This window comes from Alosa sapidissima, chromosome 23, assembly GCF_018492685.1.
Source record: "Alosa sapidissima isolate fAloSap1 chromosome 23, fAloSap1.pri, whole genome shotgun sequence".
NCBI classification, from domain to species: Eukaryota; Metazoa; Chordata; class Actinopteri; order Clupeiformes; family Clupeidae; genus Alosa; species Alosa sapidissima.
In genome coordinates this window covers 4,163,485-4,187,091 of record NC_055979.1, presented here as the reverse complement: position 1 = coordinate 4,187,091, position 23,607 = coordinate 4,163,485, and the positions used below count along the sequence as shown (strand labels likewise).

Genomic DNA, 23,607 nt, shown 5'->3' with positions numbered 1-23,607 from the left:
GAATAAGAGAATCATAAGCCTATCTATCTTGAAGGTACAGTATGTGAGAAACTTGATGTGCCTAAATATACACCCTCAAGTATGTAGCTAATAAGGAAATAGAATTGTTATTTAAACAAGGTGAACTTCTCCCCACTGTGGAATGCAGAAAGGGATGCTACGGGAATTCAAACACACTCAACACCTTACCATCTATTGATGTTATTGTGGTTCATTGAGAATGTGTGTACAGTATGTGAACGTATGTGTGTGTGTGTGTGTGTGTGTATGTGTGTGTGAAGGTGATTGTCTCTGAGTGTGTGTGTGTGTGTGTGTTTGTGTAGGCTATGTGTGTATGTGTGTATGTACATGTAAATTTGTGCAAGTGCGGTTGGTGTGTGTGTGTGTGAGTATGTACGCTTATGTGTGTGTGTGTGTGTGCATGTTCGTGTGTGTGTTTGACTGTGTGAAGGTGTGTGCATATGTGTATGTTTGTGTGTGTGTGTGTGTGTGTGGGGGGGGGGGGTATACGTCTGTGATTCCACACAACTGTGCATTTAAGAAAAACTTGAGTCAGATGAAGTGTACAAGAAAAACTTGAGTCAGATGACTGCAATGCTGCCAAACTTGGTACGTGGGCTGGTGGATTCATTGCGAAGACACACATACAATTTGGTGCCCTTTGACGTCTGCACTGCATTCAGCAAACATGCCTTTTAGGCTTTTTGGATAGCCTAACTTTTGACTAGTAAGCCTGATTTTTAAAAATGAGGTACTGTTGGAATCCTTGTATCCTCCCCTCTCTGTTACTGTTGGTGAAATTGAGTCAGTACATGCTTTTCTATGAGAAAAAAACATTTAGTCTGGTCAATTTTAGGAGGCCATCTTGAAATGTGACCGCCTTCTTTAATTTTCCAGTGGCCAATCAGACAAATTGTTTTAGTATGCCCTAGAAAAAACTGTGCAAAAAATGTTGTGCTTGTATCACTATTTGTACGATTCCACTGATAAACTGCTCTTACTCAGCCGACTAGATTAGATCTCCCTGAAAGAAGATTTAGGTGAGCAGGGCCAGGCTCTGTAGGCTATCACAGTTTCAATATCTGAAATAGACAACGGCAATGTGGGGCCAAAACACGGTTAGTAGACCTACAAGTCCACAAGGTAACCTTTACACAGGTTGGGTAACATATATTCAGGCATAACCTCCTCGGCAGACCATGTTGCAGGCACATATGGAAACGGGCCTATATATATAATTGCCGCTGCATGCTTTTACCTAACTCTTTCCATGCCCAAAACACAAGTCTGATGCTCATAGGTTAATGTCACATGTATGTCTATTTGAAATAGCATGGGTGTATAGGCTATAGTGTCCTACGATACACATCAGTTTTATGAACGCCACAATAATTTCGTCAATTTATTTTGGTGAGAGACTGCGCCGAGGAGTGGACGCTAATAAGGCTGTCTTCATATTCATAACAGCTAACAATGCGCTCACAGAAGTCACAGCTGGCTGGTCTCCATTAGTCATTGACTATTGTGTCCAATTACATGATTAGCTTTTGAAAATCCCTAGCGCTCAGCGATGGAGATGGCCCGCGTCAAGCTTGGGCCGAGGTGCTTCTGCTGCCGTTCCAAGGAAGCGCTTCTGCGCCGCACCTATCAAATACCAAACAGATGGCCGTTACACAAACAAGCTCATTTATCTCGGAGCCAGCGGTGGGGAACAAACAAAGGTATTTTTACTTACTGTAGCAGCTTAGACTGTCTCTTTTCATTCCCGCAGTGTAGACAGCTGGCCACCGGAGCTTCCAAATTAACTCAGTGAAAGACAATCGTGTTTTCATTAAACCCTGAACAGCGAAATCTGTTTGAGATAAAAGAAACTGGATAAGGTCTGGGCATTTTTTTTTATATTGAGAGATGGCGGATGGAATTTCATCAATCCAGTTAACTGCCAAATGCATTGGAGTTCCTATGGGATTTGGGAAACAACTTCGTAAAAGGATTTAATTCAAAGGCCTAGCCTACATGTTTCAGATCATGTAAAATAACCAGGTGGAGGACAAAAGGTTATGAAACACTGCGCAAAGCAATATGCCTATAGAAGAGAAACTTCAAAAGACTAGCCTAATCAATATTGTGAATTAAACAGAGATAGATTTACCAATCTGTCAAGGCCTGTGGATGATTATTCCTTTGGGGCAGTGTGTTGAACCCTAGTAGGACTAGGCTACCTGTTGTATATGTAGAAATGGGAGGAAACAGATCCGTAGCCTACACTACCACCTTCTGGACGAAGAGGAAATCATACAATATTTGATCTTGCTGACAAATGCCCATTCATAACCTCCAACCTTAGATCTTTTAACATTCAGCATCACTTGAAACAATGCTCTTTGGACATGTCCCCATATATCCAACAGAATTTTTCCAGTTATTCTATGAATAGCCTACAGATATTGACAGCTGGCATTAAGCAAATATGCTTTTGCATAGCCTAAGCAAGCCTGCTCTGAGGGGAAAGAAGTAAAAAAGACAAATCATGCCTTTAGATATGCCTTAACATGGGTCTTAGAACGATTCTAAGGGCCCAGCACTGACAGAGGCCCCCCAGAGAGCAGAATATAGTATTATCGGGGGCCCAGAATTACTGTCTTGTCAGGGCCCACATTTTCTAGTCCCTGGCTTGAAGTCACACTGGCCACATCACGCCTAATTGGACAGTTCAGTGTCTATAATATGCAGTTAGGCAAAGTAATACAGAATCTCTAATGTGGAGCCCTGACCAAACATGGTATCAGATTCTAACTAGCCTTCAGTTACACTGAACCATTACTCAAGTTGCACATTCCAAACTCTTACTTTGGTATTCTCTGGAAACTCAGAACACAACTTCTGTGTTCTCTTCTGTTTCCCTCTTTGTTTACACAACCATCTTCCTATTTTGCCTCCCAAGCAGTGAAGCAATGAAACCATCTCAAAGATCCTCAACGTTTTTCAGACCATGCATGGACCACTTAGAGGTGGAGCCAGGGACTAAAATTGTGTCGCTTATTAAACTGTGCCAACCAGGGATGTAGTGGAGGCTAAACGCAAGTAAACACAGTTTATCCACCTTTGAAATGTCAGAAATAGAGTTTATCACCGTGATCCCAGATTTCATATTTTACCCACCTTTTATTTTACCACTACATCCCTGGTGCCAACAATAATGTGTAGGTCAGGGGTCTTCAGTGCCATGTATAAAATTGTGCATAGGGCTAAATGTTTTTATGTCTAATTCATATAATTTAAAAGCCTAATAATTGAATAGCCTAATTCTTTTTATGTGTAATTCATATCATTTAATAGCCTAATTCTTATAATTTAGGCCTAGGTTTTTATTTGTCCATCCCTCTCAAGACGAGCAGTCCAATTGCAAGAAGTCTAATCTGTGAAGTCAGCGCTAATTTATTTACAAATGACAGCGTTAAAAATGTAGGTTAGCCGTATTACAGCCGTAAAGCTCATCCAGTCAGCCAAACACAAACGCGAATTTCGTTGCAGTCACCACCAGATGACTTCAGCGCATGAATTAATTTTGATCCTCCACAGCTTCCGTTCACGGTACCCTTTCCCCTTTCCTTTCCCTTACTGGGTACCTTCTTTAACTTTTGTTTTAAGTTTTACGTTAGTCCCTGTGCCTTCTTGTCCGTTTCGCATCCTTTCTTTTTTTTTTCTGTAGTGTTCGTTGGCAATATGTTCACGACCACTGGGTCGAGGGGAATGTGTAAGTAGGCTGTCCACCTTCCACCTTTCTTGACATGGACCCTATATGCCATTTCCACTGTCATGCTTCGGCTTTGCATTGTCATTCATTTGTTCGCATTGCATTGTAGCCTATTCATTCGTTCCTGTTGTTTTCGCGGAAGTGAAGTTAAAACCATGTATGTCTATGTTGCATGTGAGCGTTACATTTCAACCCAGTGAGAGACAACGTTAGAAGCGATGCAATCTGGAATTCTTGCGGTTCGTGGGCGTAAAGTGACAAGCTGTTGTAACTCAAACGATTTCAGTCTAGACTCATGTCAACAGTCGTTGTTTTTCCAAAATATTGTTGTCCAGCATTAGTTGGCCCTCTGTGAATGTCAGATATCGTAACAACAATCACTGTTTCTCAAATAAGTTAGCTTGTTAGTGTTAGCCTAGCGCTACCAGTAGCCTATAGGCTAACTCCGTACAATCTGCTTGTTGCAGGGATTGTAACTCATTATATTATATTGTAACACAACACAGAACCCCGTTCTTGTACAGAACCCCGTTCTTGTACAAAAATGAACAAGTAGCCTAACCTACCACTTATCACCACATATTATGTGTTGATGTCATGTGTGTGGTTCTGATTTACCACAGATAAAGCCCCTCTCTCGAAAAGCCTGCTGCTGGTCCCCACTGCCCTGACGGTGCTGCTTACACTGCTCCTGCCCCAGTATCAAAGCCTGTTTGAGTACAACCTACAAGCAGTGAAGGAAGAATATCAGGTAGGTAGGCCTCAGCCTGGGGGTTAGGCCAAGGATGGTGTTTAGTGACAAACCTGGGTAAGATAACGGGTAACATCTGGACTAGAATGAGGATACTGGCAGTGTCAGGCGTGGGTGATGCCCGAGATAAATAACTCTTACTCTGTTTTCCATCTCTATTTTGTCTCAGATCTGGAGGTTGCTCAGTGGAAGAATAATCTGCTTGGACCTAAAGGACACATTCTGCAGTGGGTTGCTTATCTACAACTTTCGCATCTTCGAGAGGAGGTTTGGCTCACGCAAGTTTGCGGTAAGTTGTGGTAAATTATGTTTTCACTCTCTAGGGCTCTTTCATAGAACCCACGGATGTTATGCCTTTATTAAAGGTCATGGTTTAGTCATTCCACATGCAGAACTATAGTTCATTATCAGTTGAAAATGAGTAGCCCTAGTACAATATCTTGTTAGTTATGTATGTTACTGGTGAAATCATGTTACACCATGTTATAAATGACATGTAGTCATTGGCCTGGTCATTTGGACCATCATGTGGTGTTTGACCTGGTCAGTAGTCGCTAGTTGCTGTTGTAGTAACTGGAGTTTGCTTCCGGCTGCAGTCCTTTCTGTTGGGGACGTGGGCTCTCGGTGCTGCTGTGGACATCCTGTTGGCTGAAGCCCTTCATTTCCTGTTTGAGATGCAGGTGGAGATGCTGCCCGCGGGTCTGTAAGTCTCTCTCTCTCTCTCTCTCTCTCTCTCTCTCTCTCTCTCTCTCTCTCTCTCTCCCCTCTCTCTTTTCTCTCTCTCTCTCTCTTCTGTCCTCTCTCTCTATCTTGGGGCTTCTCTGTCCGTCCGTGTGTCTGTCCCTCTGTGTGTGTGAGAATTGTTAGCACTAATGCATTGAATGAAGCCTCCGATGCATTAAAACAGTTTACTATACAATTATAGACATATACATTGTAATTCGAATTATACATTATAGACAACAACTGTCTATAATGGGTCATTTTCTGCAGAATGTCACAGTAATGACTTTGTTTGATGGATAATCGTTTGTCTGTCAAGTACATGTGTGATGGCCTTAAGTTATGTGTGATGGCAAGTTAAACTTTTCTGTCCAACTTAAAAGTCATGAAACTTTAAAGGTTGTATCAGCGATAGCGGGGATACGTCACTTCTGTTGATGTTCAAACAAAACAGAGAGCTAGTTCGCTGCAATTAAAACTCTCCTAAACGCGCATCTCATTGGTTATTGGTTGAAACACTTTATTTTGCTTTTGAGTGGGTTGCCAATAGCAATATAGTACTGTAAATAGTTGGTAGCAATTGTTTTTGTGTACAGATCTCGGTGCCTACAGAGACGCGTTTTTTGACGGCCTGCTTATGGGGCAGACAGCTAGCGGATCGTTAGGAAAGATTAGATGAATGTGATCATTTATGTTTGGGCCTTTTTTGGGCCTGAAATCGCTGATGCAACCTTTATAATGTTAGAGTGTGTTCTGTGTAGTGGTGTGGTTTTACTTGCTATTCTCAGTGTTGGAACTAGTGTTCTTGCTTGTTTACCACATGAGAAGGTGACACTATGACTGTTGTGCAACGGAGGCATCTTGATGTGAGGCCAGTGAGCTCACTTCTCAGTGTGTGTGGTCAGGCCATTAAACTCAAGCCGAAGGTGGCTTTGTAGTGTTGGGTATGAATGTATCTTAACCACATCCTGATTGTTTTAAATTAAATATGAAAAATATCAGCTGAAATCATGAAAGGGGAGACTGTTGACCATCTGCAGGTCTCTGTAGGCAAGGCTCAATTGTGCAATCTGTTTAGAGGAAGTATCATTTCAATGTTTTCCTGTGAACGTTATCTGTAATTTACTTGGCGACCTTTCCCTTTGACTTTGGCATGGCAAAAGCTAATTCTGCAGTCTCTCGACCAAGTCATTTATTTATTAAGTATACACTAACTTAATATGACGTCTTTCCAAGTAATATACCTGTAGGATACCTGACGAAGACCTCAGTGGTCGAAATGTTGTAACCTTAAACTGGGAGCATACAAGATAGTGTGCAGATATCTTTTTGTCTTCTCAAGTAATGCAATCTCACTATCTCACAACCTTTCCTCACCAGCAGGGTGATCATTTGAGCATGCTTTCACTTGCATTCACTCTGTTGACTTTATATTCAAAAAAAAAATTGGAGATCTGACAAATGCAAACTAAAGGAAACTTTTTTTTTGCCTCAAATGCATTGAAACCACATGTACTTTTATCGTCTATTACTTTTTGCAGCAGCTCTTATCAGATTTCAGCTTTTGTGTTGACATTTGAGATGAAAAATGTCTATGACAGCGGGTCCTTTTTTCCTTATAGACTCTGTGAGCTTGCTTTCATAGATTCATGTCTAATCTTTAATAGAAATTCTCAATGGAAATACACAAATAAGAAAATGCAGTCAATTCTCTTAGCGCTTTTACGCTCTAGCTTTTACTCTGCCTTACAAAGAATGTTGGATCTGTGTCCAAATATGGTGGAGCATTTGCTGTCAAATTATTGTCCTGTGTTCAGTCAGTTCTGTACCATAAAAATGGATTTATGCTGCATATCCTAAACAATCAGCATCAGTAAAGAAAACAAGCATCATCAGATAAAACAAATCCGAAATACTCCAGGCTGTTTTGGTTGGGACCCAGCTTGAGTCCTCTGGCCATCACAGTGACTCGTCCTTGTCCTTGTCCCTGACACTGTTGAGGCGCATACGGAGACTGTAGCGGTTCACATTGGAGCCAGAGCTCTCGGGGGAGGAGTATATGCTTTTAGAGAGGAGGGCCTTTTTCTTGAACAATGTTAGCACCTTGCGCTTGTAGCCCTGGCAGGCGAAGAAGTAGACGAAGGGATCCAGGCAGGAGTTGAAGTTCATCAGGCAGACGGTGACGTGCAGCGACACCTGGAAAGAGCGCAGCTCATCGCAGCCGGGCCGGTACAGAAGCTTCCGGATCATGTACTGGAGCAAGTTCACGTGGTATGGTGTGAAGCAGACGAGGAAGACCAGCACTACCCCTGCCGTCACGCCCATGGCCTTCTGGCTGCGTCCCGAGCGCACACTTAGCTGGTTGACGCGGGTGACGCTGTGGAGCTTGTGCCACAGCACCGAGTAGCACACCAGGATAGTGATCACGGGCACCCCGTAGCCCATGGCAACGGCGCCTATGAGTGTGTGGGGCAGTGTCTTGCCCACGGACGCCTCCAGGCTCGGGTACTCCATGCAGGAGACGCTGCCGTCGGCCTCGGTGCGGGTCATTTGCATGGCCAGCAAGGGGAGCGTCTGGACAGCCACCAGCAGCCAGACGCCCAGGCACACCCAGCGCACGGTGGCCACCTCCCGGAGCCGGGCCAGCCTCCGCGGGCCCACCACCGCCACCATGCGGTCCACCGCCAGGCACGTCATGAAGTTGACGCCGGCGTACGTGTTGATGTAGAAGAGCATGCCGCTGACCTTGCACGCGATCTCGCCCAGCGGCCAGTGGAAGCCCAGCGCGTAGTAGAGCGCCCGCAGCGGCAGCGAGAGCGCAAACAACACGTCGGACGCCGCCAGGTTGGCCGAGTAGAGTGTGGTGGCGTTGATCTTGGACCGCTGCACCCAGATGACGTGCAGTGCCAAGCTGTTGCCCAGCAGGCCCAGGGCGAACACCAGCGTGTAGTGCAGCGGCATGAGCACGCTTGCCACGCCCCGGTGGTCATACAGGCCCGTGCAGTTCACGCCGTCTGTGACGCTGCTCTCGTTCCTCTCCACTCCCAGCATGGTGTGGTGTAACACAGGAAAGGGGCCCCCGTGGATCTGAAGACAGAGAGTGCAAACCCTGAGAGAGAGAGACCGAGAGAGACAGAGAGTTCACACCTTGCTGCATGCGGTTTTAGATGGGTTGTAGGCACATGTTGTGCCCTGTGTTGCTCTACAAGAAGTTTTTTTTCTGTTTGTACACTATGTACTCAGAAGCTTATGGAGGAGATTGCGTGTGACATCTATTTTCAGTGGTGAGGTTTCTGCCTTGTCTAGGTGATAGTTTCCTTTCTTCAATTTACCAGTACAAACACTGCATGTTTAGTTAGAGAAATAGGAACGTTTGAAGACTCACCTTGCACCTAATTAATCAGTTCTCTTTACAGAGTCATGGATGGTAGTATATGCTTATTTATATTATGAAGGCTTATTAAAGGCACAGTCAGGGATTTGTTTGTTTGTTTGTGTTTATGTTGATGTTTACATTCATTAGCAGAAGCTTTTGTGCAAAAAACGTACATTATAATTTAACCAAGGACCAAACGAAGCACACCAGAGAGATTGCTCACCCCAACCTTCAGTATTCCCAGAGAATTTCCACGCAGGGTTTCGTTTATCTTTGGGGGCAGGTTGGCCCCAGTTTGTTTGTTTCCAGTTTTTTTCGAACCTGGGTTAAAAAAAAAAAAACTGGAAACAAACAAACTGTTTTTTTTTTACAGTGTATCCACAGAATGGGCAGCTAGCGGCCATGAGAAGATGTTTGCTGAAATGTGCCAAAAATGTTATGGGCTTGCGTAAAATTCCTGACTGCACCTTTGAAAATAATCATTTGAATGATAATGAAATAAGAATCTGCACACATACACACTTAAACATAAAAAGTATGGTGGTATAGGCTATTATTGAAATCATTCTAAAGTGTATCAGGAGCTATTTACATGGACTTTTTTTTTCAATCAGATTGAGAAAAACAGAATGATTAAAGATTTCAAACAAACTGTTTACATGAACGCTAAATAAACCGATTGGTGTTTGTGCATTTACATGGAACAAGCATCATTTAGAAGCTCCTAGTTGTGTTGCTGCCATGGAAACTCATTTGTTTACGTCACTGTGCATTATTGCTACATAGGGAACACCTGGGCAGAAAGGAAAAATGTACTCCAACAATTAGAGTACTTGTTTACACAGGTGGATTTTTTAATTGATCGGTATATCAGAACGGAGTACACCACCTCTCTCGATCCAATTGAAAACTCATATCGGGCTGTGTTTACATTCGGCACTTTTTTTCTGATTGAGCATTATTCCATTTATAAAGAGATTAAAAGTGTCCATGTAAACGGGGCTATTGTGTGCACATATGAGCACCTGTTTTGCTGATTTCAAGTAGTCAAGCAAACTTGTAAAGTAACATTGTAGACGTAAAAAGCTGTACACACATACATTTATAGGCATTTCACTGCATATTCTGACCTATGTGTTGCCATTTCATAGCACATTCTGACCAATGTGTGAATAAATTCTAAACACGCATACATACACACACACACGTTAACATTACATTTAACCTGAACTTGTACTCACCTACTGGCGGAGTAGGTATGCTATGCAATTTTTTTCAGTGTTGAAACATGGCATTCAGAGAGAACACTTTGGTAGTTGAGATCTCACACAAACACATGCTCCTGTGACAGTTGGTCACTAAACAGCGCCAGAATGAAGAAGTGTAAGAGATGCTGCCTTCTGATGGCGCGGCAAAGCCCTTTGACATCATTTCCTGTAGCACCCCCCTGTCTAGCTGACTGCCTTTCCCTCCCTCCCTCCCTCCCTCTCTCCCTCTCTCTCTGTTTACAGTGATGATGTGGACGTGTGTGTTGTCAGGCATGAGACAGACAAGCTGCCATTTCAAAGAGAAAAGTTTGGATTCGTATATTCATTTTGAAAGTGTGTGGGTTGCAGAAACCCCTGACCTGTGGGAGTCTGATAAGGGCTGCTGGATGTCTGTGCTCACAGAGCCCCGAGTCACGTACGCATTGCAGACTTGAACGAGATTTGACCTGCAGCAGTAAGCATGCCATGACTCAGGGCAGGTATAATATTTTTCACTTTGGTGAGGAACTTCCTTCACACCTCAGGGATCGGCCTGACGTTACATTAGCTCTGCTTAGCAGTTCCTCCAAGTGAAAAGGGAACTGCACCCCACATCGCTGTGACATTTAGTATGGAGTTCCCCAAATGCAAATGAGAACTGTCTTCTGTTTTGTATGACAACTGTTGTCCATGTGGGAGTTTTGATGCGCACAGAGTTGATGCATGCTAGCTTGAGGTGGCTTTAGGACTGGTTCTCCTGGTCTACCCCAACACCCAAGAAATGGCTCAGACAGACTCTCCAGATGTGTAATGCTAATGTTTGCAGATATGGATTAGTTATATTATACAGATAAGTTCTGACTGGCTCTGAGTGAGTGGTGGCAGGATGGCTTCGCAGCACACTTATCTGTCCAACAATGAGGTCTGGTTAACCTTAACCTAAGAGTGTGTCATCAACATCATGTGCCTTAAAATAATGTGTTTTCCATGCCAGCTGGGTATATATAAATATATAACTGAAAGGGTCTCAAACTGTTGTGGGTTTGAATGAGTGTGTTTTTGACTGTCTGGTATGGACGTGCTGCATTTCCGCTCCTCCTTCCTGACCTTGGTTTCCATCCAGCTTTTTAATGCACATTTTGACCATTCCAGTAAGAGACTTCCTTGATTAGGTGAATGTCCATTTTTATGGTCATTAACAGCAGAGATGGAAACACACGGAAAGGTGCATTCACATGAGCCAAATTTTCATATGGAAATAAAACCACCAGCTGTTGTGGTTTTGACCGTTGCTTTAAGGTGTGGCACTGTTGATCTAGCAGGGTAATCACAGGTGTGGTGGGAGGGCTGTTTCTGTGCGTACCGTTAAAGTGTGTGTTATCAGAGATCCAATATCAGTACCTGGTCTAGTGGTGGTCAGCCTGCGTGATGTACTCAGTGTTACTACAGGGACAGATGCTTGGTGGTGGTTTTTCCTAATTTGAATTAAAAAGGTTAGAAAGTCACAGTCTTTAACCATCTGTCTCTCCTGATCTCTGGGCTAGTTTTGAAGATCCTCAGTCCTTACCACTTATTTCTGTTTTCTCCCCCATCTCTTCTCCCATTTCTCTTTCTCCCTCTTTCTTTGCCCAATTGTTAACCCCCCCCCCCCCTCTCTCCTTCCTCTTTTCCCCTCCTTTCTCAGTCTGAGTCCGGTCTTTGCCCTCTTTGTGCCTTTCTTCTGCTCCATCCCGCGGGTGCCCGTCACCCAGCTGCTGGGCCAGATCTCCGTCACAAACAAGTCCCTCGTCTACATCGTGGGCCTTCAGGTGAGCGCTGTCCGCTTACACTCACACAACCTGTTTTAACATGGTCCCGTCTAAATAATGCACTTGACTATGTTGGGCTGGTGTTGTGGAAATGGATTAAGCCTAGTCCTGGACCAAAAGTGCTTTTGAGATCTTCATTAAAATAGTCTTTTAGTCTAGGGCTAGGATTAGGCCATGTCCTGGAAGACAGCCCTTGATGTCGGAACAGTATGACTATCTCTGTTCATTTATTACAGAGTAACATAAGGCAAAAGTGTTGATGGAAAAATCCCTCTAAACACCTCTAAACACCAACACAGGAAGAATATCTTGGTATTTTTCGAGTTCTTTTAAAAGGATATTCCACCATTTGGGGAATTACACTCATCTCCAGTTCTCCAGTTCATCCAGCCATTCTCGGAGTCTGGTCATACCACTTTTAGCTCCAGCTTAGCATAGATCATTGAATCAGATTAGACCATTAGCATCTCTCCCGCTAGCATCATGCTTAAAAGTGACTAAGATTTCCTGTAATTTTCCTATTTAAAACTTGTCTCTTCTCAAGTTACAAAGTGTAATAAGATTAACGGAAAATGAAATGTGGCCATTTTCTAGGCTGATTTGACATGGAACTATACTCTCATTCCGCCGTAATAATCAAGGAACGTTGCGAACGTACCATGGGCGCAGCAGCACAATGATATGCAGCACCTGAAAATAGTCCCCGCATTACTTCCAGCAATAAGGTTGAGCTGCAGTAGACAAATTGGTTAGTTACTGGATTGTTTCGCCTGAACGGCTGGATGAACTGGAAAAATGTAAAAATCAATTGTTTAACTCAAGGGGAGGTGGAAAATTAGTGTAATTCCCCAAATGGTGGAATATCCCTTTAAGGCCTTATTTTAGATGATTGTTCAACACAATAATGATATTGTATTGTACAATACAATATGCCAAATACAGTGGTTCTGATGGTGTGCAGTAGAACCTCAAAAGCTTCACAAATTTGAGCAATGAAAAATGTATTACAACAGTGATGTGTGTGAATCTAAGTATTACAGCTGTATTTTTATTGCTCAATTTGTGTTTGTATCAGTTAATTTTGCAGTTAGTTTCAGAACGTTAAATAGCACTTAGGCTATTGTTAGACTAGACACTAACTTATTTAACTTATTGACTGCACAGCCTTCTTAATGTATTTATTTATTTATTCTGACTTATATCTGCTATGATGACTTTTATTCTGCATTTTATCCCCTGAATTTTGACAATAATAATTTTTTTGTATACTTTTTATCCATATTTCTATGTCTGGAGCACTGTTGCCACTGTTATGTCACTGTTTTCTGTCATTGTCATTAATGTCGGCTATGTGTGTCTAAGCAGCCTACTATTTTTACCAGCCACCAAATCTACCCTTGGGTACAAATAAAGTTACCTTAGCTTACCTTACCTTAGCTTGGCTTCATGTTAGCTTGTTAGCTGTCTCTTCAGCTCTCATTGATGCAGTGGGAGCAGTTTTCTGTTAGAGAGTGGATGTGATCAAAGACGTGTGTGCCAAAGGTCAAAGACTTGACATGTGGTGTGATGGAAGATTCTGGAGATTTGCATTGCGCTCATCTTGCAGTCACAAGTCTTCATTTCACTTTCATGTCGTTTACTTTTGTGTCCTGTATTTGACTGAAAAAAGGTGATTACCAGAATGGAAAAGGCAGGTCATTTTCATGACGCAAATGAACAGACCACTACTAGAGAGGAAATTCTCACCAGAATTTTTTTCCTTCTGCTTTCTGCTGTTTTTTTTTTTTTTTCATTTCGATAATGATGCACTTAAGTTTAGATAGATATATAGCACTTTGTTATTGGAGTTATACAACTGTGTTTGTTATTGACACCAACAGAAAAAAACTATGGTATATTACGAGATAAACAAGTTAAGTTTGTTTGTTTCACAAACTGATTTTGAGGATTTTGAGGAAGGGTGTGAATGTGCACTCTACACACACTGAAGCTTACATTTGTTTATCTTTACCTGTGATCTCTCTCTCTCTCTCACTCACTCTCACTCTCACACTCTGTCATCTCTTGTCACTTGTTCCCCTCACAGCTGCTCACATCCAGCTCATTTATGTGGGTGATCGCTCTCAGTGGCCTGGTAAGTAATAAGCAATAAGCCCATAGACGCCATAGGCTCCAGTGATTTTAGATTTGCTTAACTACATTGGATGAAAGGGAATTTGAGGCCCCACTACTGCTTACAGTAACACTTCAATGGATGAAGCCTTTTCCTGTCATATTATTTGATATCAGCGTTTCCATCAGTATTATGTTGCAAACAGTTCTCAATATGTGTGTGGCAATGACAACATGGTGGCTGAGTTGATGTGGCATTTAACATTCTGAGTGCCATCTTGACAGTTGCCAGTAATGGTAACAACACACTGTCCAGTCAATGCCATGCCAATACCCATCATGAAGATGACTAATTGTGTGTTTGAGGTGTGTTCAAATTCAAAATGGCAAACAAAGGTGAGCATTTTCAGGCAGCGTATCATTTGCTTTCGAGTTCACTGCCAAAGGTTGTAAACACACACTAACTGACACATCCCGTCTGAGGAGGTAGTTATTTGTGAACAAACTACTGAACTAAGGATTACCATTTCAATCAAACAGTTTGGAGTGAGCAAACTACTGAACTAAGGATTACCATTTCAATCAAACAGTTTGCAATGAAAACGTTGTAACGTTGTAACATTCGCCTATTTGCCATATTTGAATGCACCTCAGAATGGACAAGAACAATGTGTTTTTTAGTCTGAACTTTCTTTACTACTGGGGACATCAGTGACTCTTATTATTATTATTATTATTATTATTATTATTATTATTATTATTATTATTATCATTATTGTTATTGCTATTATTATTACTACGCAGACACATCTAAGGACACATCTAATGCAAGGAACTTGGGAATGGTCAATAGTCAATATTATTGATAATTATTGATGTATATTACAATATCAAAGGTGTCCCCATCATGGTCATGTTGGTTAATTTACTTCCTATTCTGTTTCTTTTTCTTCTTAGTTGATTGTTTAAACAAGCCCATGAAAGCACATTTGTGGTGTGTGCATCCTTTCCAAACCCACCCCTGAGTATCCCCCGTTCTGTGCCGCGTGTGCCCACAGGTGTCTGGCGTGCTGTACCACTGTAACGTCCTGTGGATGCAGCGGCTGCTCCAGGTGCCCGTCTGGCTGGGTCGCGTGGGCGCCCTCCTCCTGGAGCCGCTGCTGGAGGGCAGCGAGCCCACACAGGAGGCCCCCGTGGGCATGGGCGCCACGCTGGACGTCCAGCGGCAGCAGCGCATGGATCTGCTGGACCAGCAGCTGCTGCTCTCGCAGCTCGCTCAGGTGCGGAGGAACGCCCAACAGCCCCAGGTGAGATGCACCGCATTAAGACATGATGTGCCGGGTGGGGGTCGGGGGGGGGTGGGTGGGTGAGAGCTCTGATTCTGGTATTGCTCCAGTTTGGCTGGGTGTGGTTCAGAAGGTACCTGGATAGGTGGAAATGTAGGTCCAGGGATCTTACTTGGTTGTTAAGTCTGACATCACGGGCCCAACAGCTTTTTCGTCAAAAAAAGTTTACTAGATCAGCCAGCAGGTTTTCGCTTGTAAACCTTCATTTTTCACCTCCGTTTTAGTAAGAGTAAAACAAAATCGCTTAACTTAATTACTGTAATTACTGTAGCTGTGCAGCCAGGCTTCCGTCAAAATTGTATTTTATTAGGTTGAGACAAGTGAGTAATAGGATGATAATTTTTTAAAGTGTACTCTGAATAGTGGACATTTTTTTTTTCTATTTTACTGTCTGTGGAGAAAAATGAGCGGTTCTGAAAGCCGTTGGACCCGGAAAGAGATTTATTATCCCATTATTGCATCATCACTTACTAACTGAACTGCAGAAAGACATGAGTGAAACAACTGGCCTCTGCCTGCATCCCTGATGTGGAGTTAAGTAACACTTCACACTTGTATGTGTTGGCTTCTCTCGCACACTAGAAATAGAATGGAAGAAAGAAGGATAAATATGTTTGCACTAATAGCTCTCATTTGAACTAACTCAGTATGTATAAAATGTGCTGCCGTTGGTGTAAACAAAGATCCTTTAGAACACCGTCTCTGGTGTAAATCAGTGGTTCTTAACTGGTGTGGCTTTGGGACCCACAATTTCCCGTGTTCATAAGGTGGTGACCCATATATTTTTTAGCGTTCAAGCGAACGGATATGGTGAGCTACATGGGAAGGCACCTACTTGTTTGAAACATGCGAATGTTTGGCATTGCATTTCTGAAGTCTTCAACTCCTACAGTCATCTTTCAAAGTACTCGACAGGTTTGACTTTGACAAGGGTGCCTTGTTTCTACGTGGCATTTTAGTTTTGATGGTTTCATACTCTCATGTGCCAGCAATTCACTGTAGACCACACACTGGGGTTTCTGTCCAATTTTGTCCTCAATTTAAGTGAATCCATAACCTAGCCTTTTTCAAATATTCAGGGTCACAGCCTACTTGGGTTTATCGCTAAAATTATGTCAACATGACCTGTCACATAAACATCGTCTACATGTATGTCCATGGTAATGACTGACATTGGCTATGAATAAAGTCGGTTAAAATACAGGTCCAATATTAGATCTGATAAGGTAGCATTTTAAATTTATTTTATTTTATTTTATTTATTTTTTCCACAAGCTCCGCGACCCACCCAGAACAGTTTTGGGTCCTGACCCACCAGTTAAGAAACACTGGTATAAATGAACCTTTAGAAAGCAGGAGAGCTGCTGCATTGACACTGACTGGATGTCAGAACAGTTCCACCACTTGAAGCCAGGCCAATAGACTAATAAACCTGCACCCAGATGAAATGGCTAAAGAGCCAGGCACCTGGGCATGACAGTCAGGTGACTCAACACAAACATTTATTCACTCAGCAGATGCTTTATTTGATTTATTTAGCGACTTAAAGGATCAATATCTAACCGCCTGTGTGTGCTTCCTGGGAATGGAGCCGTGGTGCTGTTGGCTCCTTGCTGTAGGAGTTGTGACCGTTCTACCCAAGGCCCAAGGCTTTTTCCGTAGTGAAAGCTTTTTTCCATCCTCCACCCTTTTGAGAAAGGAACCCTTTAGTGTATCCAGATCTCTATAAGGTTTGGCGCGCACACACACACACACACACACACACACACACACACACACACACACACACACACACACACACACACACACACACACACACACACACAGGGCCGTCTACACGACACTGGTTATTTTGAAACCGGTGAATTTTTGTTCGGTTACGCCTTGCGTGTACACGACACTGGCAGTTTAGGAGACTGTAACCGGTAGTTTTTGTAACCGGGTTCCGAAGTGGGATTTTTTTAAACCACTGGATAACTTTTGCCATGTAGACGCGTGTAGACCGCACAGCCGGCAATTTTATGACGACATAGCCCCACCCCTAAACTCTGACCTGACATGCTGCTTGTCAGAACAAACCTAACCATTTGTTTATCATATTAAAATGTGTTTTTCTTTCCCCCTTCATGATTCATGTGCACAATGTATCAGAAGCACACCATTAGCATAACTTAGTTAAACATTAGCTTACTACAACCTGACGTGCGGTAAAGCTGCAGTTGGCAAGTCTGACAGATTGAGGGGATTTAGCCAAAATTTTGAATGTTTACAACTCCCATGCCCCTCACCCACTGCTCGTCAGTGCGCACCAGACTGTGATTAACAGTCAGATCTCACACAGCCCTGCTCTGATTGGACCAGAAGAACCGGGAGCTGTGGATTTTTGCAAAACAAATAACAGGCTCTAGGTGGAGGTAAGTGTTTTTTTTTTTTTTCTAAAACCAGCTGATTTATGTTGTTCTGGCGGAGCATAGTGTCGGTTTCAGTGAATATGGTCAAAAAAATCTTGCCAACTGCAGCTTTAATGTTTTCTCCAGTGGTGCTCAGACCTAATGCAATAGGCTAGCCTAAGCATTTGAAATTCCACATAGCAGTCACATACCTAAAAAATGAACTTTATTAGTTTAACAGTTGAAAACCGAATTGTCTGTAGTCTCCTTATTTCATCCGACTGCTTAACAAACTGTTTCAACAATGTTTTGTCTTCTACACGAATTAGGCCTATGTGAAGCCTCTGCACGGCCCGGCGCCATCGACTGGTCTGGCATATGCATTACAGCACTTTTAGCCCTTTTCACCTCTGTGTGTGCACGCAGGTTTTTTCTTTACCGGTGAAAGCTGTAAGATAAAATACACTCGTTGGTTTTGTGTAGACGTGCTCACAGACTGACAACAAGCGAGTGTGCTTTCTTGAGCCTGAGAAGGAAACCACAAACAACCACAGCCTGACACCTACACAAACTCAGACATACACACATCAGGTTTGACTCACGCAGGACTGTAGCTTGTCAAAACTTCAAAAAGCCCACTGGATGGTTTGAGGTGAAGTGCGTGTGTTCATGTGTATTTGTGTGTTCATGTGTGTGTGTTCATGTGTGGTCGTGTGTTCATGTGTGTTCGTGTGTGCATGTGTGTTTGTTGTGTTGCCATGGCAAACAGTAAGCGACATTCATGGTTCTGTTGATCCACGAGTAGTACCATTACAAGGTGTTTCCTCTGTGCTCTTGTGTCCTAGACAGCAATTGAATACCCCAGAGTATCACATGTTACAGTATAACCCTGCTGTCACTTCAACCCAATAGCCTCCTGTTGGTGTCACAGCTGTCTTGTTCGAGGCATTCATCTTGCCTTCATGGTTTAGTATTTTAGGGTTACATTACATAAATAGTAATGTTAGTTAGTTAAAGTGTTGATATAAAATCACCTCAGTTACTCTGAGGCTTCAGTACAGCATGTGCAGAACTGCATTAGTGTCATAGATAACATGTAGTGTTCAAGTTTCTTATTTGAAGTGTACAGTGTTTCTAAGACAGACTTGATAGATAGCAAATGTGTCAGCATTTTTCATTGGTTTGACACATATTGAACACCCTTTTGCAAATGAGCTGGCATACATCTCACAAAAGAGACACAGACTTCCTTCCGGAAGGAGAATATCTCATAATTTTGTAATATTCACAGCTGACAAATTATTTGCATAATTCTGAATCTCTAATGAAGTTGTGTGAAACTCATTGGTGCAGTTCTTCCATCAGTAATCAGTCCCAACCTATCTTTAAAAGACACCACCTCTGTGTCATTATTTCCCAGCCATAGAGGCCAACAACACAACAAGGCTGAACTAGGTCTGTACCAGGTCTGTACCCTTATCTGTGTGGTGGTAGTGGGGGTTGGGGGTGGGGGGGCTGTGGCCCAAGTGGCTACACGAAGGAAATGCAGTTGTTTATTCAATTCCAAAGAAATACACATCCATGCCGGACTAGCGATTGCATTTGCAGAGCAAATCCCAAATTTGCTAAAGGTTCGTATGGGTATTCCCAGGCTAGTACTGTAGATGATGTCCCCAAATCCTGTCATTGTCAACATTTAATATGTTGTCTGTCCTATTTGCTGCTATACTGTATATGGGTTAGGGTTGGAGATATCCAGATGATCACATTCTGTTTTTCTTTACATACCGAACGTCCTAACTTTTTTGGAATTGGGGTTGTAGATGTTTTTAGCATTGTGGAGCATTTTTTTTTATACTGATTGATCAATATGAGTTTATAAAGCTCATCAGTGACGTACTTGACCAGTCAGGGAAAACTACTTTGCCTCACTTTCACATGCCTAGAGCTGCACCAAACAGTAAAGCCATCACCATTTTGAGATTCTCATTTCACAACATTATATAATAATTATGTAAACTTTTCTTGCACAACAGAGCCTTCGCTTTCTCAAGAGAAACTAGAGGAACTGAACGCTGACAGAAGTCTCAAAGTCCTGATTCATCATGAACAACACTGCGGTCAGACACAGAGCAACAGAGGAGAATGCTTATCTTTTAGATGATGAAATAGCAGCTAGTCTCATCCGTCAACAGGAGGGAGGCCATATTGGTAGCTGATTTAGAATGCGGTGCCATGAATAGAGTCATGTCCCAGTAAATTCAGTACATGTGAACCCACTTTTTTTTTTATAACGTCATCGTTGCATGAAATAAGCTGTTGGGGCGTTTCGCCACCTCAATTTGTTGTTTTGCAGAATCAGTTGGATTCTTAAAATAGGTTACATCTTCAGATGATATCAGTTTATCATTCACAATGATTAAAATGTCTGCAACATTTTGGAAAAACCTTTCACAAGGGTTTTAAGACATTGCCTAAACCTTTACAGGTCAGTTGCCATCATCTCCTTGTAAGAAATATGACACACAGTTGAAATGATGCTATTCTTTTTAAATAACTGAATGTGATGGGCTTTTTTAGTGTTATGAATGTCAGCGAGTCTGCTACCATATCTCATCTCCATTATGTTTTCACTTGAATTTTTTTGTGGGTTCTTCACAGGAAATGTGTACATTTCTAATCACTTCTGTGGATTAGGCACAATGTCCTGTTTGGTGTTGGCTTTGGAGCGGGCAGCTGATTGGTTGGTTATTGGATTTGGAGTTTAGTTGACATTTTTTTATTTGTCCTTTGAGAAGCTAGCTATTAGAAGAAGCTGGTGTAAGTCTAATGATGTCTAGTACCTGGAAATGCTGTTATCATCACCTTGAACACGTCACGTTATGGAAGGCCATCTGTTTCTCAGTTTCCCTCTAGCTTTTCAGGGTAAATGGGGTGACTTCTGATAATGATAATGTCAAGGTTTAGTCAACCGCTGTATATCTGTAGGCTCATCATTAATCTGACTTCAGATTGCTCTGTAGTCCCATGGTGTTTGAAATGATTCATTAAATAATATTACCTAACCATAATTGGCATAGTGCAGTGGTTCTCAAATGTTTGCAGTCATTCCCCACTTTGGAGGTAGGGAATTTTTGAGCCACACCTGACCCCATCACGCAGCATAATGGTAACGTTCAAATATTATTGTCACATTTCGCGTCTCAGTCCCTTGGATCTGATGATGTTTTAATGTACATGTATGTAGGCCTGTTTATGACTCCTATAATGTGTTACTGTTTAGTTTTCAATGTGTAATCTTCCTTGTCAAAAAAGGAAAGGCATGAATAAAGATAGGCACAAAAAGACACATTTTCCTCCTTCCTTCTTGTGGCGCCCCACCTGTCATGTCTCCATTCCCCACTAGGGGGCCCGCCACACTTTGAGAACCACTGGCATAATGAAATGAAGAAACAAATGTATAGTCCAAATTCCACTGGTGGCGTCCGACACGCATCAACCGTCAAGTAACGCCAAAGTTTAGAACTCCATTACTTTTAGCGGATCAACGCTGCTGGCAGCATCTGACGGGCGTCCACGCCAAAGTTTAGAAAATCTCTTCGAGTGTGAGATCCATAGATGTGAATATCGTCACCAGTGGGCATTAGCCTTAATAGTGGATATTAATTGCAAAAAAGCAGACTTGCATATAATGTGATGAACCTGTTTCAGTTAGACACAGCGCTTAGACACTACTGGATCCTTGACTGATGTCCAGCGTGATGTTTGTGTTCTGCCCCACAGGCTGGTCTGCTCAACTGGGGCTGGCTCTTCCCCACACTCCGGCAGAGAGGGCGCAATGCCACTCCCGCTGTTGCCGTCGCCCAGGCCAGACGTCCCGGGCCCTCCCCTCCCCCTGAGAACAGCCCTGTCGCTGAGGAACAGGTGAGTTCACAGAGAACAAGGACACAGGTGTGGTCTCAAGCGCACTGAAAGATGTCTAAATGAGATGATTATACATGAATTGTTTTCATTCCTGAAGGTGTTTGTGCTTTTATGCGTGTTTGTTGCATCTGTGGATGTTTATTTCTGTTTGCATTGTATGTGTGCTGATTCTAAATATTATGTGTTATGTTTATATATGAATGTATTACCCATTGATTATATGTGACGTATTTCTGAATGTGTGTGTGTGTTCACAGGTTGCCAGGTTAATGGAGATGGGCTTCTCCAGGGTGGACGCCCAGGAGGCCTTGCGAGCATCCAACAACGACATCAACATGGCAACCAACTTCCTGCTCCAGCACTGAGGGACTCTGGGTAAGGAAGGGAAAGAAGGAAGAATGAGTGGAAGAGCGGACACAGAGAAGTGGAAAAAGGAGACGTGACGGGCCCTCTGTCCAGTGGAGGACACTGAGGTAAGGGGAAGCGAGGAGCAGCCTCAAGTGAGATTTTTAAACCTGCCGAGAGACGGAGGCCCATGGAGAAGCCCTGCTGGGACACGGAGCCTCTGCCTCCGCCAAAGACCAGGCTGCGCTCACTGTTGCCACCTACTGGATGCTGGAGGGAGAGTCCAAGCCGAGGGGAGGCGAGGGGGGAACTGAGAAAGCACCGTCTCAGGGCTTGTGTTGTCTTACGTCATCTGTCTCTCTCTCTCTCTCTCACTCTCTCTCTGCCGTGCAAACTGCTCATTCTCGGCTCATTGTCTCAGACACCCAGCTAATATAGTGGTAGATTGGATACTGATGCATCCGTTTAAAGACTGATTTATTTTCTTTTATTAGTACAAAAACGGACATTTACAGAAGAAGCTTTCTGGAGAACATTGTAATGAAGCTGGTGGTATGTTGATATTTTTTGTCCTTTTTGAAGAAATTGAAAGTCTTGTGTTTTCTCAGATGAACAGCTGTCGCAGGTCAACATGAACTCAATCACCTGTGTGTAGAGACGCAAGTGTGTATATTTTGTGTAATTATGTATATAGGAAATTAACTCTGCACAGAGTATTTGAGAATTTGGTTGATTTTTACAGCCTCTGCCTCTTGCTACATCAGGGAGCACTATGCTTCACTGTACATCATATGAATTCATTTCACTGTGGAATTTAAAATCATGGTAATGATTGTAGTTTGACTAATCCGATGACCTGCCCAACACTATTAAGACTCGTGCTCTCTGTTGATTTGATTGGTCAACATTAAGTTATTCTATTATTTTATTGAATTGATTCTAAGCTAGAAATCATGGTAGATCATGGACATCTGTTAGTATTGTGTACCTAACCAAAGTGTCCCCTCTTTTTCCATCTATCTAAACACCATCACTTGCGTGATCAAGCCAGTGAGTTGAGGTGTTAAAGAGCATCTTTTTTCCCCCTTTCATGTGTGTGCAACTGCAACAGTTGGGTGTTATTTTTCTTCCTCTCTTCTTCTTCATAATGAACAAGACTGACAGCAGAGGCGGAGAGCTACGCTACGCTACGCTACTGTGCTGTGCAGCAGATGGGTGGTGTGATTATCAGACGCTGTAGCTGTGCGCTCTCACTCTGAGAGATCTATTATGCAAAGCTCCCACTCTAAATGGCTATGGGCTGGGTCTAAACGTCAGGGGCTACAAAAAGAAAAAAAAATGTCCAATTAAAACCTACCTCTCATCTAAACCTGTCTGCCGGCTCTTATTTCAGGTCAGATTTCAGCGTCTGCCCATAAATGAACTGAAATGGTGCAGGAAGTCAAGTGTTCAGTGGGATGAGATCTGGCATTAGCACTAGATGTGTATGATTTGAGATATTGATATATGATATCTGATATACATATGCAGTATTGTCAGGTTTGTAATGCAGGGCCTTAAGTTCTCAGGCACTGTGCATTCAGGCATGGGCCAGGCTGTTTAAAGACTTGTAAATGGATAATTTTATACAATGGCCTCAAATTTCGTAAGTTCAGGCTTGCTTTTTACCCTGGTAGTGAGCGACACTAGCTACTCTTTCACCATGGCCTCTAAAACTGATGGAGGGAGCACTGCCTTCCTGTGTCTGCTAAATTATACCCTAAAGTAACTTGGGCAAGTTGGAAACAGGGTTAATTGACACATCTATCTTATACAGATTCAGCCATTC

General features: G+C 42.8%; 2 protein-coding genes and 1 long non-coding RNA gene across 9 annotated transcripts; 1 reads left to right on the top strand and 2 right to left on the bottom strand.

Annotated features, from left to right (window-relative positions):
* Nucleotides 1-1,281: 1,281 nt before the first annotated feature.
* Nucleotides 1,282-4,463, bottom strand: LOC121699023. The gene is made up of 3 exons (XR_006026932.1): nucleotides 4,376-4,463; nucleotides 1,736-1,852; nucleotides 1,282-1,644 (listed from the first exon to the last, which is right to left on the bottom strand). It is a non-coding gene; the product is annotated as an uncharacterized LOC121699023 (long non-coding RNA).
* ubac2 (UBA domain containing 2) lies at nucleotides 3,564-23,148 on the top strand. 4 transcript variants are annotated; one of them, XR_006026924.1, is made up of 11 exons: nucleotides 3,564-3,757; nucleotides 4,381-4,508; nucleotides 4,678-4,797; nucleotides 5,105-5,211; nucleotides 11,539-11,662; nucleotides 13,749-13,796; nucleotides 14,833-15,081; nucleotides 21,294-21,434; nucleotides 21,692-21,907; nucleotides 22,388-22,442; nucleotides 22,891-23,148. XR_006026924.1 is itself a non-coding variant. In XM_042081599.1 (9 exons), exons 1-9 carry the CDS (start codon nucleotides 3,727-3,729, stop codon nucleotides 21,797-21,799), a joined length of 1,056 nt encoding a protein of 351 aa, XP_041937533.1. In that variant the 5' UTR covers nucleotides 3,564-3,726; the 3' UTR covers nucleotides 21,800-23,148. The 4 variants fall into 4 exon arrangements, 1 of the variants encoding a protein (XP_041937533.1); XR_006026923.1 differs by having other exon boundaries at nucleotides 22,388-23,148; XR_006026922.1 differs by having other exon boundaries at nucleotides 21,692-22,442.
* gpr183b (G protein-coupled receptor 183b) lies at nucleotides 6,511-13,145 on the bottom strand. 4 transcript variants are annotated; one of them, XM_042081598.1, is made up of 2 exons: nucleotides 13,095-13,145; nucleotides 6,511-8,318 (listed from the first exon to the last, which is right to left on the bottom strand). In XM_042081598.1, the coding sequence occupies exon 2, from the start codon at nucleotides 8,280-8,282 to the stop codon at nucleotides 7,191-7,193; it is 1,092 nt and encodes a 363-aa protein (XP_041937532.1). In that variant the 5' UTR covers nucleotides 8,283-8,318; nucleotides 13,095-13,145; the 3' UTR covers nucleotides 6,511-7,190. The 4 variants fall into 4 exon arrangements, with proteins under 4 accessions (XP_041937532.1, XP_041937530.1, XP_041937529.1 ...); XM_042081596.1 differs by lacking the exon at nucleotides 13,095-13,145 and adding an exon at nucleotides 9,849-11,487; XM_042081595.1 differs by lacking the exon at nucleotides 13,095-13,145 and adding an exon at nucleotides 9,849-11,486 and having other exon boundaries at nucleotides 6,511-8,340.
* Nucleotides 23,149-23,607: the final 459 nt, after the last annotated feature.

Bases quoted from the DNA above. Each gene is read 5' to 3' on its own strand.
- ubac2 (XM_042081599.1), top strand. From the start codon at position 3,727: ATGTTCACGACCACTGGGTCGAGGGGAATGT. The intron at 13,797-14,832 runs GTAAGTAATAAG...GTGTGCCCACAG, and splicing joins TGATCGCTCTCAGTGGCCTG to GTGTCTGGCGTGCTGTACCA. The intron at 21,435-21,691 runs GTGAGTTCACAG...GTGTGTTCACAG, and splicing joins GCCCTGTCGCTGAGGAACAG to GTTGCCAGGTTAATGGAGAT.
- gpr183b (XM_042081598.1), bottom strand. From the start codon at position 8,282: ATGCTGGGAGTGGAGAGGAACGAGAGCAGCGTCACAGACGGCGTGAAC.